The sequence below is a fragment of the Fukomys damarensis genome, unplaced genomic scaffold (assembly GCF_012274545.1).
Source record: "Fukomys damarensis isolate Sample0158 unplaced genomic scaffold, DMR_v1.0_HiC HiC_scaffold_13, whole genome shotgun sequence".
In the NCBI taxonomy this organism is placed as follows: domain Eukaryota; kingdom Metazoa; phylum Chordata; class Mammalia; order Rodentia; family Bathyergidae; genus Fukomys; species Fukomys damarensis.
This window is the reverse complement of record NW_022900925.1, coordinates 25,781,436-25,801,631: the sequence shown is the minus strand read 5'-3', so window position 1 is coordinate 25,801,631 and position 20,196 is coordinate 25,781,436. Positions and strand designations below refer to the sequence as shown.

General features: G+C 36.6%; 1 protein-coding gene across 1 annotated transcript in view; it reads left to right on the top strand.

Moving 5' to 3' along the window:
- The window catches only part of Med13 (mediator complex subunit 13), a 101,708-nt gene that overhangs the window by 38,974 nt on the left and 42,538 nt on the right, over positions 1–20,196 (top strand). Inside the window, exon 8 of the mRNA XM_010626732.3 lies at positions 9,906–10,589. Coding sequence (XP_010625034.1) covers positions 9,906–10,589 — 684 coding nt within the window. The remainder of the gene's footprint in view (positions 1–9,905; positions 10,590–20,196) is intronic.

The following is a 20,196-nucleotide window of genomic DNA, read 5'->3' as shown; positions in this document are numbered from 1 at the left end:
TACCTTTTCCCTACTTTATTCTGTATTGCAGAGAATTAAATTTCTTAAGCCCCCTTGCTTTCTGGATTTGGCTTTGGGGGGGGGCACTAACAGAAGTTTGAAGGATGGGAGGAGGGGGAAGAAACCCAAGGTATTTCTCTGCTGCCTCTTGGGGCCAATTCCAGCAGTAGCTCCCTTGTGTCCCATTAAGAGCCCCTTCCAAGCTGAGAATGGTGGCATATGCCTATTATCCTAGAATTTTGGAAGGCTGAGGCAGGAGGTTGGCAGGTTCAAGCTAACCTTGGGCAACTTAGAGAAAATGTGTTAATGATTCAATGAGAGAGAAGAGGGAGGGAGGCAGGAGAGAGTGGGGGAAGGCTGGCTGACTGTAGATATAGGTCAGTGCAAAGACCCTGAGTTCCATCTCCAGTACAGCTTGGGGTGGGGTGAGGAGAAAGGAGCTCCTTCCTCTGTGGTCCCAGATGCTACCTGCTGCTATGGTTGTCATACATTCCAAGCTTCCTTATCTTGTTGCCCTTTTAGACCTAGAAGGTAAAGAATCTCCCTGCTGTTACTAGTATGTTAGTTTCCTCATTTTTCTGTTTTGTGTGACCGATATGCTATAGTAAATTTCCTGTGCCTAAAAATCAGGGCTATGGCTGATAACATGGGCTTATCTTAAAAATGGATTTGAGCCAGGTGTGGTAGTGCACACCTGTAATGTAAATGTACAAATTGCCAATGACGAATGTCACCATATTGTATAATTAAAATGTACCAATAAATTTAGTGCATGAAAAAAAGCTTTGATTAAAAAAATTGGATAACTATATATATATTATATATATTTCAAAAACTATACGAAAAAGACATACCTCAACCATTCCTTTTCTAGATGGCTGCTTGTCAATTACATATTCTCCTACCACACCGTTTTTGTATGTATACATGTTTTCTTCCCAACATACATATCCTATATTATTCTTATGTATTTGGCATCTTATTTTTTTCCTTAGATCTTTACATAATCATTACTTGTAGATCTTGCCACTACCTCATTGTTGTAAAAATTTCTTGGTATTCCACTAAATGGAAGTAATAGATGTCATCCTTGATTTGATAGACATTATTTTCAGGGTTTTTCTGTTTACTTTTTTTTTTTAATCTGTTGCTGTGTCTGTTATATTTTTTGGAACACTTACTCTGTTATAAGAGATGTCCTAGCCTCAGAATAAACTAGTGAACAAGCCTGCTGCTGTCTGAAGTCTGTATTCTAGGGGAAGTGAGACAATAATTTGTTTAAAAATTTATTTTAAATCTTAAAATTTCAGAGTAATGAGTACTTGGGAGGAAATAAGCTAAAGTGTAGTGTGACAGAACATTGTGGGCAAAACGGCTATTTCAGTTCTTGTGACTTCAAAAAAGATTCTACCAGTCTTACTTTCATTTCTCGCATATAAAGAACACTGGTTTTTCTTGTGCTTTTATTGGTTCTGAGAACTGTTCTCTCTTTTTTTTTTTTTTGGTACGGGGGATCGAATTTGGGACCTTGCACTTGCAAGGCAGGTGGCGGCACCACTGAGCTAAACCCCCAGCCCTTGTTCTCAAAGTTATTTTTTGCCATTTTAATAAAAGCATAAAGTTGTTACATTTTTCTTTCTTTTTCTCCCTCCCTCCTTCTCTCTTTGTAAGCAACATCCCCAGCTCATTTGTAATTTTTTTAAAATTTTGAACAGGGTCTCACTAAGTTGCTGAGTTACACAGGCTGGGCTCAACCTTGTGGTCTTCCTGCCTCAGCCTCTCTCAGTGCTGGGATTACAGGTGTGCCCTACCACTTAGTTTCGTAGCATTTTTCACTCTCGAGATTGAATAATGCATATATTTATTGGTGCTATACTTCAACCTGATGAAATGCACATAAGCAAATTGTACTTAGAAAACAATATATCTAAGCCAGGTGTGGTGGCACATACCTGTAATCCCAGTACTCAGGGGTTGAGGCAGGAGGGAGGGTCACTGCAAGTTCAAGATCAGCGTGGGCTGGCTACATTGTGAGTTCAACACCAGACTGAACTACCCTGTCTCAAAAAAGAAAAGCAAGATATTTAAGAAAAAAACAGTGCATTAAGTTTCAGATGTTAACACTAAAGCACTAGGAATGTCACAGTGTTAGAAAAAAAAATGAAGAAATTACTTTGATGACAGCTGCTCCTTTACCAAATTCCCCAACTTAGTTGAGTTCTACTATGAAATTCATATTAGAATTGTTCTTTCTAATGAAGCCTTAATTTCTGGAAAAGATCTATATAGAGAAAAGGACTGTGATTTAATGGAGTCATAAATTTAAAGAGCTACCAAGTGTCATGGTACATACACACCTGTAATCCCAGCACTGAGGGGCTGACGCAAGAGGATTGTGAGTTCAAGGCCAGCATGGGCTACATAGTGAATTGAAGGCCAACCTGAACTTTATAGTAAGATCCAGTCTCAAAGAAAAAAGTTAAAGACCTATTATTACCATCATTATTATTGTGGTACGGAGGATTGTTCCCAGAGCTTCCTTATTGAGCTACATCCCCAGCCCTTTTTTTATTTTTTATTTTGAGACAGGGTCTCGCTAAGTCGCTGAGTTGCCCAGGCTGGGCTTCAACTTGCGATCCTCCTGACTCAGCCTCCCAGAGTTCTGGGATTACAGGCATGCGCCACCATTTCCCGGCTTGCTATTAGTATTATATATCCCTGGTGCATAGCTTCTTATTCTTATAGCTGGGGTAAGTAAATGTATGGCTGTTTACTTTTCACATTTTCTGTACTTGAAATTTAACCAAATAATTCTCCTTCATAATAGAGATCCTGTCTTTCATGATTGCTTTACCTAAAGTAGACTTTCAAACATTTTGGTCTCAAAACTCATTTACACTCTTAAAAATTATTGTGGGGGCTGAGGGTGTGGCTCATTGATAGAGTGCTTGCCTAGGGTGCATGAGGTTCTGGGTTTGATCCCCAGCAGCACAAAAAATAAAGTAAAATAAATTTTAAAGCTTGTGGACCCCTTCCCCATTAAGATGCTTTATGTGGACCATATCTATTTGGATTCATTTTAGAGAAATTTTAAAGCAGTGCTTAACTTATTTAAAAATAACAATAAATCCAGAACATATTCACAGAAATAAAGTATTTTTACAGAAATTAACTTTTGTGGGGGGTTTCAGGGATCGAATTCAAGATCTTGCACTTCCAAGGCAGGTGGTGGAACCACTGAACTAAATCCCTGGCCCACATTAACTTTTTTTTTTTGTAAAAGAAAAAGTAGTTTAGTGGCATTGCTTTACAGGTTTTTAAATCTCTTTAATGTTGAACGTTATGAGGTAGTTAGATTCTCTTATTTGCCTCTGCATTCAACCTGTTGCTGTACTGTATATTGTTTTGGTTGAAGCTTATGAAGACAGTCCAACCCTACAGAGCTATGCAGTTAGAATTTCCAAACGAATACTCTTTTCTGATACTATACCAAATTTTGACATGTGGTAGTTTCTTAAAGGTTGGTTGTGATGTGGAATCTGAAGCTATGTTAATGAGATGCTTATATCTAGTAATGACCAGGTAGATTTTTTTGCTTATACATGATTTTGTAACTCATACATTGGTCACCAGGAAAACGTGAGTTTGTTAAGTTATGCAGGTCTTCTGAATGTTGGCACCTTGTTTATATAATATAAAATTTTAAAATTTATATCACCAGTGATCTCATCAGAAAAACATTTAAGTATTAAAAAATTGTAAAGCAAGGGCTGGGGATTTAACCTCAGTGGCACCGCACCTGCCTCACAAGTACAAGGTCCTGAGTTCAATCCCTGGTACTAGAAAAAAGACAAAACTGTAAAGCTCACTAGTATGTAAAGTTTTCCAAAATTCAAAATCTTAACTCAAAAGCTCAAAGTTACTAGTTACTCTTCCTTAAAATGACAAATTCATTTTGTTTATTTTTGAGACCCTACTAGGCAGGTCTGCCAAATAATTAGGTATAGGTTATCATTGTTAATCAGTCATTTTTTTCCCCAAATAAAAATGGTGTTCCAGGAAAAAGTGGTTAATTTGGCTTATATTGTAAACAGTTGTTGCAAGTGCTTTTCTCCAAGAGTAGACATTGCACTTCAGTTTATAGCAGAATGGTTTTTATGTTTCTTCCATTTCTTCATACAGAATATAATAAGCCATGTGTGTAAGGATTGCGATTTAATAAAAATTCATGATTTTTACTCTTTTTTTAAAGAACATTTTAAGTAAATTGCCTTTAACAACAATGTGGTGGTGAAGAAACAATGACTACCACTAATTCAGTTGATAACACTATATTGTCTCATGTTTAGTGTGCTAGGATAATAGGTATGCACCACCAGGCCCAGCTCTGTTTCATGTATAGTTGTCAACAGTCCTACTGTTCATTGCTTTTGTCCTGTTGAATGTCAACATAAAAGGGCAAATAATATCTTACTATTATGAAAATACCCCTGAAGGTATTCGTGGACCATTTTTGGGAACTGCTGTAGAGGACATGCAGATATTTGAGCGAGAAATGATGATACCATGTTCTCTTTTCTTTTCCTTGTTCTTGCCTAATGTTACTGTTCTTTATTTTCCTTCTTTCCCTTTGTTCTGCTGGCTCAGAAGTTTGGCATTCTATTTTTATTCTTTCATTAAATGAATTAAGCATTTATCGTGCTTGCTTTCCTTAAAATATAAAGTTATCAGAGTCTCTGTTCTTTTTATAGAATAAACAGTGAACTTGGAACACTTTAACCTTGCTCCTCTTAGGTTTTTTTTTTTTTCTTTTGGTACCAGGGATCGAACTCTGGTCCTTGTGCTTGCAAAGCAGGTGGTGGAACCACTGAGCTAAATCCCTGGCCCCTCCTCTTGGATTTTTTAAAAATATTTTATTTAGTTCCACATTTTTCTATTAAGAAAAAATTTAAATATACACAAGAGAATTAGTGAATTTAAGTTCATTAACCATTCATATTCACTTACTATTGTTTGCTTCATTGAGATTTTTTTCTCTTGCTGAAGACCTTTTCAAATTTTAATTTACCATGGTACTTTGGCTCATGAACTCCATTTTCTCCCCAATTCTGGTCGCAGATTGAACTGGACAAGAACCAAATCAAATTTCCCCATGTAGCCAACATTGAACCTAATCACTGAATTTGATTTGGTTCACGTCCAACTTGGCTTACAATCAGAATTGTGAAAAGAATCAAGTTCATGAACCAAAGTACCACTGTATTTTGTTGAACTCAATTTATGTAGCATTATTTTGATATGCAGTCAATCTGAAACATTATTTGGCTTTTTGAAGTTAACATCTAAAATTTTGTATATATTTTCTATTTATACCATATCTCACTTTGGAGAGCCACATTTTAAGTGTGTGATAGTCAGTGGAAGTTGTAACTATTTTTTTTCCTTTTATTGAGTTTATTGGTACATTTTAGGTATACAGTACAGTTACATTCATTATTGGGATCTTGTACTTTTGCATGACAGGTGGTCTTGGTTCTCATTTTTTCCCCTGAAAGTTGTAACTATTACCAGGCCTCAGCAGCTTTATAAATTAAGTCGGTAATAGGAGCTATGACTGGAAGATACAAAAAGGGTAAATTTTTGTTCGCTGAGAAATTATTTTGAATGACCAAAGTTGACACTGGTACACATTTTCTTAATAGGTAATGGCTCTTTGTCATTGGAAGTATTCTAAAAGGGCCACTGGGGATTTAGCTCAGTGGTTCCACCACCTTCCTTGCAAGTACAAGGTCTTAAGTTTGATCCCCAGTACCAAAAAAAAAAAAGTATTCTAAAAAAGAGACCAATAAGAGAAAGTGGTATTGTGTCATCATTGAAAATGACCTTTTTTTTTTTTAAGCCACAGATTCTTTTATTAAAAGTAATATATATTCAGCTGCTTGTGGTGTCACACACCTGTAATTTCACCTACTTGAGAGGAAAGAAGATCACAAGTACAGTCAAGTTCAGCCTGAGTAACCTGACAAGATTCGAGTGTCTCAAAAATTAGAAGGGCTGACTGGGGATGCAGCTCACCAGTAGAGTGTCCGTGGAATTGATTTCCAATACTGCAAGAACAAAATTTTAAAAGCTCATCTAAAAGTTCAAATAATATACAAGAATATAAAATTTAAAATTATAAGGTTTCCTTCATATATAGGTCTGTCTGCCTACTTTCACACAGGTGGAATCATCATACGTAAAGCTCATAATGTTCCATTTTATGAATATATGGTACCTTATTTGATCAGTTCCCTATGCTTCACACTCCCTAAAGATTTTTTAAAGCAAATCTTAAATATAATTTCGTTTCTATAGTACTTCTGTATATAGCTCTAGAAAGTGTAAATTTTAGCCATGTGTGGTGACAACTGTAACCTACAATATTGAGAGAGGCTGAAGCAGGAGGATTGCAAGTTTGAGTCCCACCTGGACAACTCAGTGAAACCACATTCTGGGGTTGGGGATTTAGCTTAGTGATAAAATGCTGTTAGAGTCAATCTCCAGTACTACCAAAAACCCCCACAAATGAGTGGGACTTTTTTTGTTTCTGTTTTTGTTTTAATGGTGCTGGTGATGAAACCTAGGGTTTAAGGATGATAGGTAAGCACCAGTGAGCTACACCCTCCAGCCCCATTATTTTCTTCCCTAACTGTTAATTCTGTTCATTATTACATTCAGTAAAATGAACAGTAATTTTTTGGTATGTTGTCCTCTCCATATTTTTCTCTGGGGAAAAAAAAAAATTGGGGGCGGATATTAGGGATTAAACCCAGGTCTTTTGAACTAAGCTACATCCCCATGCCCTTTTCTTTTTTCTTTTTATTTTGAAACAAGGCCTCACTAAGTTGCACAGGTTGGGCTTCAACCTGTGATCTTCCTCCAAGAGTATTGGGCTTTTAGATGTGTCCAACTTCCTGTCCTCTTTTTACGACACTGGCTGAGTTGGAAATATTAGGTCTGTTGTCTGGTAGACTATTCCATGTTCTGGATTTCTCTGTGAATTGTCATGTGCTTTAAATTTTTCTTTGAGTATCACTTCTTTCATCCCTCACATTCCTGTAAATTAAAGTAGATCTGATAGCTGTGCTGCCCCATACTGGCTCTATTAGTAACCACTAATGGCCTTTTAAATTTATAGTAGATTAATTTATAAAAATTGAGTTCCTTGATTGTGCTAGCTATATTTCCAGTGCTCAAGAGCCATATACAGAGCATTTGCGCCATCTTAGGACATTCTTTTGGATATTGCTGATCTGGAAGCTTGATTAGATTCAAATTATTTTTGGCAAGAATCCTTCATAGACGATACTGTTACTTTGTATCAGAAGAGACATTGGTTGTCACACAGCTAATGTTAAGCTTAGGTGGTGATCAGGCTGGGGGTTTAGCTCAGTGGGTCTACCGCCTGCCTCACAAGTGCAAAGACCTGAATTTGATCCCTGGTACCAAAACAACAACAAAAAATTGTAGGTGGTGATCACCTTGACCCTTGCATTGCATAGTTTCTAACAGTGTTAACTATGAGTAAAGTTTTTCTTCCTTTGAGATCTTTGATATCTTTTTCTTGTCTTGTTGCATTGATTAAAACCTTCAGTAAAAATCCCCCCGCCCCCCGGTACTGGGAATCAAAGTCAGGACCTTGCATTTGCCAAGCAGGTGTAGCCACTGAGCTATATCTCTGGCCCCTTTTTTTTCCTCCCTGTTTTTCTTCCCTTCAGTAAAATGTTAAACAGAAATATTTAGTGTTAATTTTTGTTTTGTTTTGTTTATTTTTTGTTTTCTGAGACAGGGCCTCATTTTTTAGTTGAGACTGACCTGGAACTCACTGTGTAGCCCAGGCTGGTCTTGAACTCACAGCAATCCTCCTGTCTCAGCCTCCCGAGTGCTGGGATGCGCCACCGCGCCCGGCGCGATATTTTTTGTTTTCTGAGACAGGGCCTCATTTTTTAGTTGAGACTGACCTGGAACTCACTGTGTAGCCCAGGCTGGTCTTGAACTCACAGCAATCCTCCTGTCTCAGCCTCCCGAGTGCTGGGATGCGCCACCATGCCCGGCGAGTGTTAATATTTTTTCATTGTTCTTAATCTTGGGTAGAAATTAGTCTTTCAGTATTAGCCTGATAATTATCATTTTTTATGAGTAGTCATTGAAGCTTCTTGTATGTTTATATATATATATAAAACATTATATATATATATCGTATATGCAATATATGATATATAATATATGATATATACGATAATTATTTCTTATGAGTAGTCGTTGAAGCTTGTATGTTTTTATATATATTATAGAGAGAGATAATAAGGTTTTTAATTTTATGTTAATGTGATGAACAATACTGATTTCCTTTTTTTGTTTGTTTTTTTGGTTCTTGTTTTGTTTTGTTTTGGTACTGTGGATTGAACTCAGGACCTTGTGCTTGTGAGGCAGGCAATGGCACCACTGAGCTAAATCCCTGGCCCCTTGTTTGTTTTTTTGAGGTAGGGTTTCATTATATAGTATAGGCTGGCCTTGAACTCACTGTGTAGCCAGACTGGTCTCAACTCAGGGTGATCCTCCTGCCTCAGCCTCCCAAATGCTGGGATTATAAGCATGTGCCATCATGCCTGGCTCCTGATTTCTTCTTTAATATGGTACCTTACATTCTTGGGATCAGCCTCATTTGGTCATTATGTATTACTCCTTTATCATTTTGGATTGAGTTGTTACTGTTTTGTTATTTACATCTGTTAATGATGTACACCTATGTTCTTGAGATATCAGCTTTGGCAAATAATAAGTAAATATTTAAAAAGTACCAAGTCAAACCAAAACTAATCAATATTAAATATTTAAACTCCATCTCACCATCTTTTAAAGTAGTTTTTTAGTGTAAAAAATATGTTATATACTTACTAGGTATCAGTGAGTTTGGAAACTAGAATACACTGAATAGGACCCATAAACCTCAAAATTACTAGGTTTTAAGCATATAGTTTAAGTTCTTTGCAATAAAATTGCTCCAAATTATGAAGGAAAGGTTATTGTAGACATTCTCCCCCTCTCCCCCTCCCTTATTTATCTATTTACCTGTAGGATCTTGCTATGTAGTTCATGCTGGCCTTGAGCTCGCTATGTACCTCAGGCTGGCCTTGAACTGGTGATCTTCCTGCTCACCTGCCTAAGTGCTGGAATTATAGGCATGTGCCACCATATCTGGCTCTTTTCCTTTTCTATGCAGCTGATTCGGTAGTGCTAAGTTTTAGGAGAAAGTAGATATGTTTTGAAGCCCGTTGGTCAGTCAGTCTTCGCACTTTGCAGAGACTGATTCCCCTCACCTTATTTTTTCAGTGCTGAGGATCAAGCCAAGCACCTTGCACATTCTATCTAGGCAAGCACCACTAAGCTGCTCCCCAGTACTCAGACTGACTTAACTTTAATCCAGTAGAGTAGAACCAGTTGCTGTAGGATTGTAGGTAATGACTAAGCTCAGCCAAGCTGTGAATTCGTTAATAGTTACTGTGAGATAAATGAATTTTTGTCATCTTTTTATTTAAAATAAGTAGAATCTTACCTATGTATTTTTTCACATACCAAGGCTTAGATTATATATGCAAATTATTAATGGCTAATAATTACTGGCTGTCTGAACACATAGCTAAATGCATTAATAGAGCATGAGAAAATTGGCTTTTATGAATTATTTTTTATGCTTTTTGACTTAGGTCACTGAACAAAATATTTCCCATGTACATTCAAGTCATTTTATTTTTAGTATTGTATGAAAAACAAATGATATAGGAAATATTACTTTACAGGGTTAACTTGGATACTTTGCTAGAATAGCGATACTTTAAACATCAAATCTTTTAACTTTTCAGGCACAAAAATCTCAAACCAAGAAGTACTGGACAACAAGGACAGGCACCATCTTTAAATCAACCACAGCAAGTACTTCCTAAGCACAAGACCAATGAGAAACAAGAAAAGAATGAAAAGCCGCAGAAACGCCCCTTGACTCCTTTTCATCATCGTGTATCTATTAATGATGATGTTGGCATGGACACAGATTCAGCCAGCCAAAGACTTGTGATCTCTGCTCCCGATAGTCAAGTGAGATTTTCAAACCTCCGAACTAATGATGTAGCAAAGACTCCTCAGATGCATAGCACTGAAATGGCAAACTCACCTCAGCCACCCCCACTTAGTCCTCACCCTTGTGATGTGGCTGATGAAGGAGTGACCAAAACACCTTCAACTCCTCAGAGTCAGCATTTTTATCAAATACCAACACCGGATCCCTTGGTTCCTAACAAACCAATGGAAGATAGGATAGACACTTTGTCCCAGTCTTTCCCACCTCAGTTTCAGGAAACTGTAGAACCTACAGTATATGTTGGTGCAGCAGTAAATTTGGAGGAAGATGAAGCTAATACAGCCTGGAAGTACTACAAGGTCCCAAAGAAAAAGGATGTAGAATTTTTACCGCCTCAGCTTCCAAGTGATAAATTCAAGGATGATCCAGTTGGACCTTTTGGACAGGAAAGTGTAACATCAGTTACAGAGTATGTATTTTTTTTAATAGTTACTATTATAATTTAAAGGTAGAAGTGATACACATTAATAGTAAGCTTCTAGGATTGATTTCAGGATAGAATTTGTAATACATCCTTGAGTATTGAATTTGTATAAATTTTTACTGTGTTTTTTTTCTGAGAAAACATTTTTATGAAATATTTATCTACTAAAAAGTGGACAAAATAATATATAGATAGGTATGTGTCTGCCATCCAACCGATCTTGAGTCGCTAGAACTCCTGTGTACTATTTCTCTTCTTTAGTTTTCTTCCCACTGTCCTGAATCTGGTGCTTATTTCTATACATGTCTTTATGTGTGTGGCTCTGGTTAATTCAATATAAGTGTTTTATGGTATTTTTTTGGTTACAGTTACCATAATTTATTAACTCGAAGAGGAATACATTGATAATTTTCAGTTTTTCACAGTAACAAAATATGTAGCAGTGGACCTTTTTGTATACATTTCCTTATTTGTATGAGAATTAAAAAAAAAAAAATACACCTAGGGCTGGAGATTTAGCTTAGTGGTTCCCTCACCTGCTTTGCAAGTGCAGGGACCCGAGTTCAATCCCTGGTACCAAAAAAAAAACCTTAAAAGTAAAATTGGTGGGCCATGAGATATGTCTGTTTTCAGCATTAAGGGGTTGTTGCTAATTTGTTCTTCAAATTGGCAGAAGAGTTTACGCTATTGTGAACCAGCAGAGTATGAGAATGGCTGTTGTTATTTTCCTCAGTACTTGGGATTCTGAGACTGTTGATTTGTCTGTAAAAGCAGTGGCATCTTACCGTGTTAATACATATTTTCTAAAGTTGTAGTGAGTTTAAATATTTAAACTGTTTATTGAACATTTAGTTTTCCCTACTAGCATGTTAAATTTTTTGTCCTTTTTCTTTTTCTTTTTTTCCTGATTTATTCTTTTAATATTCTGGCATCAATCTGTTTGTTTGTTTGTTTATTGGTACCAGGGATCAAACTCTGGTCCTTGCGCTTGTGAGGCAGGCGGCAGAGCCACTGAGTTAAATCCCTGCCCCATCAATCCTTTTTGTTTCACAATTTTTGTGGGGGGTTAGCAGGGATTGAACTCAGGTCCTTGCTCTTGCGAGGCAGTCACCAAAACCACTAAGCTAAATTCCCAGCCCCCCATCAATCATTTTTAGTTGCTATCTATTCCTCCATCCATAGTTTACTTTCTTTGTTCTCTTTATTTATGGTATAGTTGGACAGAGAGTGCCTTTTCATCAGTTGCTCTGAATACATTTAAAGCCTATCCAATAAGGCCTTTGCATTTTCTCAAGTTTTTCTAAAAGGTGAAAATCAACTAACATAGCAGCACTATATTCTGTAGAACTGTTTGCCTAGGTATTAGACCAAGGACAAGTAGTGTGCAAAGATTTATATTTGCTTTCTCAGTCCATTCTCGATGAACTACTTTTGTGTTGCTCAAATGCTGTTCAAAGGTTAAATGATGTTTTAGACTATCATTTGGTTAAAATGTCACATTTCTTTGTGTATATTTTCTGTTCATAAGTTTTAAGAACAATTTTTTTTGCTTATTCTGTTAGCATTGTGATGTATGAGCGGTTTTCTAGACTGGTTTTGTAGCTCTCTAGGATTTCATTTCAATAGACTTCTAAAGTTAACACTTTGGTAGAACTAGGGGTTCTTTTTAGTTGGTTCTTTTTTTGGCAGATATCTTTAACTCCTTCAGAGATTGTGAAGTGTTAATTTAACATCCTTGCATTTCTGAAAGATGATGTGATTGTTTGCCCTTATTCTTGGATTGATAATTTGGCTATGTACTGGATTCTTAATTGAATATTATTTTTCCCTTTCAATTCTTGAGTAGGCATTGCTTTCCTGTCTTCTAGTAGCTTCTGATGAAATGTGTAACATCTCATTCTTGCTTGTATTTTAAAATTAATTAATTTTACCATGCTGGGAATCTGATCCAGGGTCTTTTACTGAGCTATAATCCTAACCCGTTTTTTGTTTTTTATTTGCTTGTTTTTTCAAGATGGTGTCTTGCTATGTAGTTTAGGCTGTCCTTGAACTCACTGCTTAGTCCAGACTACCCTGGAACTTGCAGGGATCCTCCTGCCTCAGCTTCCCAAGTGCTAGTATTGCAAGCATGTGTTTACCACACCCGGCTTAGCCCTTTTTATTTTTAATTTGGGTTCAGGGTCTCCCTGAGTTGCCCAAAATAGGCTTGAATTTGCAATTGTCCTGCCTCAGCCTCCCAGAGTGCTGCTGAAGGGCCTGTTCAGTTTGAAGACTTTTTTTTTTTTTCCCCCTTTGGTGTTGGTCATACTGGGATCAAACCCAGAGGTATTTTACCTCTAAAGTAGATCCAAAACCCTTTTATATTTTTTATTTAGAGACAGGGCCCCACCAAATTGAATTTGAACTTGTGATCTTTCGGCCTTAGCCTCTCAAATAACAGGATAACAGAAATTACCAGTTTGAATCTCTACACCTGGTTTGTTGTCTTTTTCTTTCTTCTTTCTTCTCTCTTGCCACTGGGACATTCTTTTATTCCCCCCTCTTTATGTTCTCAGGGGATTCTTGAGTTTTTTTGTAGCCCTTTCTAGAATTTATTTTTCGTTTTTGACTCTGTCTGTCTGAATGAAATGGGATTTGAGCTTGTGATCTTCCTTTCTGCCTCATCCTCCTGAGTAAATGGAATTACAGGCCTATACCACCATGCCAGGACATTCCAGGGCTGGGAATCTAGCTCAGTGATAAAGTGTTTGCTTAGCATACGCAAGATCCTATCTATGTTCAGTTCCTAGTACCGTTTAAAAAAAAAAAAAAACTTATTTTATGTTCTGTGATTTTTGTTGTTGTTGTTGTTGTAGAATGACTTTATTTTTATCTTTTTCTTTAGTATTCTTTTTATATTTATAATAATTGTTTACATATATTTTTGAGTGAGAGAATCAATTGAGAATTTTGTGTATGTAGGCTGAGCTTGTTTTTTGGCACCCCTTGCTTGCTCACTAAATATTTTAATGAATATTTTATGTGTGTATGTGTGTATGTATGTATTTATGAGTCCAGGTCTGTGTAGTTCACACTGGCCTTGAACTCACTGTGTAGCCCATGCTGGCCTTGAACTCAAGGCAATCCTTGTGTCTCAGCCTCCAAAGTGATTGTTTTTTGTTTTGTTTTGCTTTTTTTTGGTACTGGGGATCAAACTCAGGTCCTTGTGCTTGCGAGGCAGGCGACAGAACCACTGAGCTAAATCCCCAGCCCCAAAGTGATTGGATTACAGACATGTGCCACCAAGCCCAGCTGTAAATATTATATATCTTTGTCAGACACTACTTTATAAATGAGAGGAAATTTTTGGAGTGTGTGTAGCTGCTTCATCCCTAAAATTATGGAATGAAAAATATATGAAATCTTTTCACGTTTGTTTTCCTTAAAAAAGGAATGCTTCCTGTTCCTCTGTTTTTTAGCTGTTTTCATTCTTGACACGTAAGTCCAGCTTTTCTGATTTTTCTAGGCATTATGAGCCTCCTGCTATTGGAATAGTTTACCTATAGTCCCCCCCTTGGCATATTTTAGGCTATTTACCTTCTCTGGTTATATTTCATCTGATTTTGGTCTTCTGTAAGATTTAGTGAAATGTCTGATCCATTTATAGTGTCTCATTTTCTGTAGTGTTAAAGATTTTTTTTCCTTAAAATTCCTGTATTCTCATTTAGCAAGGAAGTCCTTGTGATTTATTTACCAGTAGTACTTTGACTTTGTAAAAATTCTAGTATAATTTCATTTTTAATTAAAGTCTGAGTTTTAAATTGGATTGCAGCATACTTTTCTGACCATGGAAGACAAAGAGCTTATTTAATAATCAGTGGATTTCTTGAAAGCAAATGATGTCTTGTAAACAGGATGTTAAAGAACTTTATCTGTGCTAAATGTAATATAAAAGTTCAAGTCAGCCTCAGATTTTGCCTGAAATAATTAGTGCTTAGAGTCTACATGTCTGTCTATACCAAAATCAGAGCAGTCATCGTAAGATGCATATTGTTACTCATTCTCTAAATCCCTGTAATAATTTCCCTTTATTCTGCAAATAAAATCCCTTTTTCTCTTACATAAAATGTTAAGTCTGTGCCTGTGTAGGATCTTTATCGTTATCTGCTACTATCCTCTTTGTTTCCTAATTTAGCCTTGTTGTTTTTCTTCAAAAACTTGAGTTTGTCTCATGGCCTTTAGATTTACATTACAGAGAGTAGGGAACTTGTCACTTATTCAGTACTGTTCAGAAGTTACTTCAGCAGGGGAATGATTACTTCCTAATCATTCTATCCAAACTCTTCTCTCCCACAAATCTCTCTCTTCTATACTATTTTAAAATTGCTCCTTTTATCTCATTATCTGAAATTACACATTTGTTAATGGTGTTTATTAGAATATAAGCTTTTTGGGCGTGGTGGTGCATACCTGTAATCCCAGCACTCAGGAAGTTGAGGCCAGAGAATCACTGCAAGTTCGAGGCCAGCCTGGGCTACATAGTGAGTTCAAGGCCAGCCTGTAAAACATGGTGAGACCTTGTCTCAAAATAAACAGATTGTAAGGGCCTGGGATTTAGCTCAGTGGTGCTGTTGCCTGCCTCGCAAGCCCAAGGTCCCAAGTTCAATGCCTGGTACCAAAAAAAAGAATGTAAACTCTATGAGAGCAAGGACTCTGTCTTCTTCACTGCTGTATTTTTGTAGCGCGCGTGCACCCGCTCGCGCGCACACACACACACACACACACACATGCACACAGCACCTCTAGAATAACCCTAGCACATAGTAGAAATTCAACAAATGTTTGGATGAATGAAGTAGAAGTATTGGCCTAAAATAATTCACTTTTAAAACTTGTTTTTTTTCTTAATAATGTATGTAAAAATACGGAGGAATGAATATTTTTGGTATTAAAATTTTCAGAGAGAGAGTTGTTGTGGGCACATTGTGTTCATAAGCTCCAAAAATTCTAGCCACAGCTTTAAATAAATGTATTGGCTGCTTAACCTTATTTATTATGCAGCCTAACCTTAGACTCTGTTCTAAAATTATTTGACATTTTTCTCACTGAATAAGAATGAGAAGCATAATGTAGGAAAGTAGCATGCAGAGTAGAGTGGTGCTGAGTCACGATTATATAACTTAAGGAAATAAAATACATCTATTTCTGCCCATCTCTGGCCACTAGTTTTTTCTCTTCATAGAAAAGAACCATGATTAAATAAAAGGCTTTTAAAATTTTTGTGTAATTCTGTGTCTCATATGAGTATTGTTTTGGTTATACCAAGATTTGTATTGTGACAATTCACTTTTAGATACGAGCCTTGTTTTTCTAGGATAATAAAAGGTATAAGTATCACCAAAGCTCAACTATTAGAGGCTTAGTTACTGTATGACTGAAGAGAAATTTATGGACTATATTACAGTAGTTCCATAGTTGGAAGGGTAGAAGTTTTCATTCTTTTTTTGTTTTTGAGACAGTTTTGCAGTGTAGTTGAGGCTGGCCTTGAATTTACAGCAATCTTCCTGCCTTAGCTTCCCAACTGCTGGGTATGCAAGCGTGTTCCACCATGCCTGACTATTTTATGCTGTGTTTTAATCATTGGGATGATTCTCTCCTTCTCCTGGAATTATTGTTCTAATGCAGTAATTCTTAACTGAGATGATTTTTCATCTTCCCAACCCTATCCCCAGGTTACATTTGGCAGTGTCAAGAGACATTTTGGTTATCACAATTGGAGGCATGCTACTGACTTGTGGTAGGTAGTGGCCAGATATACTGCTAAATATCTTTACAGTGAACAGAGTAGTCTCTCTCAACAAAAAGTTATCTTGGGGCCGGGGATTTAGCTCAGAGGTTCGGTGGCCTGCCTCGCAAGTGCAAGGACCTGAGTTCAATCCCCGGTACCACAAAACAAACAAACAAACAAACATAAAAATGTGGTCTAGCCCAAAATATTAGTAGTGTCGCAATTCATTTATGTATTCAGTAATTTTTAACATAGGCTTGAATTGTGGTATAATAATAATTAAATTAGGCCAAATGTGTTTAATGATTATAGCTTCATTACAGAGATTGCACCATACTATTTTAGTCCTCCTAAACCATAAACACTTGGCAGGGTCTTCAGTGTCATGTGGAAACATACCCAATCCCCAGTAATGGAAAGGATCTTGTTGGAAGAACTTCGTAATTCAGTTCCTGCCCTTAATAGTTTCACAAGGGTAAAAAGAATTCTTAACCTCCTTATAGAAAATGGCAGAGCCAGTCAGAACCAGATGATGACCCTTGTCATTAAAATGAGTTCTGTGATTTAAGCAACATCCTTAAATTCTTTAAGTTACTTATAGTTTTAAAGATGTAATATTGTCATATACTAGTGATAGTGATGGCCTAGTTTTTTGTTGTTGTTGTTTTGTTTGTTTGTTTGTATCGGGGATTGAATTTAGAACCTTGTGCTTGTGAGGCCAGTGGTGGCCCCACCAACATAGTTTTTCTTTTTAAATAGTGAATTTATGCTACCTTTGAGATTATTTTGTTTTTCGAGATAGTAGGTACTGAACCTAGGGTGTCATAGATGCTATGCAAGCATTTTATCACTATTTGTTCAGATACAGAATCTTGATAAGTAGTACAGACTTGCCTCAAACTTGAAATCTTCCTGCCTCAACTTCCCAGTTACCTGGTATTGCAGTTGTGTGCCACCTTGCCTAGCTATGCTGTGAGTTTCAAAAGTATAGCCCACCCCCCATACCTGGATTGAACCCTTCACATTGATCTACGTTCCACATACCCCCCTTTCTTTTTTATTTTTTAGATATGGTCTCAGTGAGTCACCAGATTTCTAGGCTAAACTAGAGTTCATAATTCTCTTGTCTTAGAGTGGTAGGATTATAGGCATGTGCCACCATACCTGGCTAAATGTGTAGCACTTAAATTTAGTGAAATTATGACTCTCAAGTCCTCTCAATTTTTTTTCCTCTTAGGATTTTCTTTTAATATTTATGTTCTTCAAAGATACAGTTTTATCATTTTGAATAAAACTAAAATTTCTCTTGGTGCAAGATGCTATGATGCACTGATGGCATAAAATAAATTTGGTTCTGACACTAAATGAAATTTTAGTCTAATGGAAAATAATACATTAAACTCTTTTAGAAGTATAAATAAAATGCATCAGGGATGAAGAGCCATAGAGTGGGGAATAATTTAATTCCATTTATGGAGATCCAGAAGTTTTATGTAGTTTGCTATAGCTAAATTATAGGTGTCCTGCTTATTAGTTTGGTGCATCATAATGAGGACTGGGACCTGAAGAATGACAAGGGCAATAAGATAGAATAGCAAAGTATTGCTCGTAAGTTTATGTGTATGTCTTTGAAATGACAGTGTACTATTTATTACATGTTTTTCTGAGTGAAGAGATCCTTTTGAACAACTCAGCAGAAGTGATACAAATGCTTTCATTAGCAAATTAGAAATAGAAAGAACCATCTATGTCTATACCACCCTGAATGTGCCTGGTCTCATCTGATCTTGGAAGCTAAGCAGAGTCAGGCTTGGTTAGTACTTGGATGGGAGAAGTAGCAAGAATGTAGGAATGTATGGATGTTACAGATTCTGACTAATCTTTGCAGCTAGTTGAATTGTAAAGTAGGGACTAACAAATGAATCCAGGAACAGGAAAGATTTATTAACTTTGAGATGGAAAGCATATTTATTTTATGAATTGGAAAGATGAGGAAGAACAGGTTTTGAGTGCTTCTCTACAACTTTCTCTACCCATTTTAGCCTAAGTATTACCAAACTTTAAAAAGTAATTTTTCAGAGTAGAAATATGTTGAAATAACTGTTGATATACCTCAGGAAGTAAGATCTTGCCAAGTAGTGAAGGTCTGAGTAAATACTAACGGCATGTCCACTTAACAGTAGCAAAGGAAACCTGTATGGGTTGATACAGAGATGCCTTAAATAGATAAAAAGTTTAGGAACAAGATAAATGGAATATGCATGCATATATTATGGTATGGTGTGTATGCATAGGGGTTTTTGGTCACCTTTATTTTTATTTTTATTTATTTATTTATTTTGGTACCGGGGATTGAACTCTCGGGACCTTGTGCTTACGAGGCAGGCAGCCAAACCACTGAGCTAAATCCCTGGCCCAGGTCACCTTAATTAGATAAAATATAGACAATTTATGTGATCTTGCAGAAGAGAGAACAGATATACTTTTCATCTGTGTCTTCTATATGACTTTAGTTTTGTGCATATAATACATATACATTGCAAAATTATGAATTCATTTTGAGGTGCTTGCTTAGCACTGCTACATGTGTCTAAAGCTTAACAGAAAACTCTTAGTAACAGTAGATAATATAATAAAATGGGCAAGAATACACCTAAAGAATTAGTTTCTTTATAATAGGTGACTACTGTAGGTGTATGCTTTTATAGAAAATTATGGTAAAAAAATTAGAGCTTTGTTTTATGTTAAATGAAAATCCATTTTCCATTTGGTGTAAATAATTGTTTTCCGTTGATCACCATTGCGGGGTGATACTGTTTCCATAATAAGTAGATACGTGGAAAAAAACAAAATTCTTTTTTTTTTTCTTGTTTTTTATGAGGTCTCACTATATAGTTGAGACTCAACCTGGAACTCACTATGTAGCCCAGGGTGGTCTTGAACTCACAGCAGTCCTCCTGAATTCTCCTGCCTCAGCCTCCTGAGTGCTGTAATTACAGGCCTGTGCCACCATGCCTGGTACATCACTTCCCCCCCTTCAGTACTGGGGATCAAATTTAGGACCTTGCACTTGCCAGGCAGGTGCTGTGCCACTGAGCTACATCACTGACCCAGAAAGCAATATTCTTGATTTTTCTAATCTGCAGTTTTTAGGTAGTTAAATGATGGCCACTTAACTAGTACAGAGTAATAGAATTCATTATCTGTAAGTATTTCATTTATTCTTAGAGACTGTCATGGATAGTAATTCAGATGCTTAATTTTTGTTGAATTTATGGTTCCTAAATTAATCTGCTCTTCTGATTCACATGGAAATCTAAATCCTGAGTAAAGAAAGAATTGTGCATGAGCATTATTCTGTAGTCAGGATATGTTAGGATATCTTAACTATAACATTCAGCAGTAGAATTACAGTACTTGAATATTAGATCTACCAGATTTTTCATTCTACTAAATTCTGTGTACTTATACAATGCATTATCTGATCTCTAAAAGGGTATGTTTCAAGATAGTATGTTATTAGGGCCAGGGATTTAGCTCAGTGACACCACACCTGCCTCTCAAGCGCAAGGTCCTGAGTTCAAGCCCCAGTATGAGGGGGTAGTATGTTATTGTCATAATGAAAGGGAGAAGATAAAATTAATAATATAAATGAAATTTAAATTTGAGTTTCTGTTTATGACTATCTGATCTCCTAGTTTTTCTGTGCTTAGCTTTATATCTAATTGAAACTATCCTTGGGCCGGGGATTTGGCTCAGTGGTTCTGCCACCTGCCTGGCAAGTGCAAGTTTGATCCCTGGTACCAAAAAAAAAAAAAAAAAAAA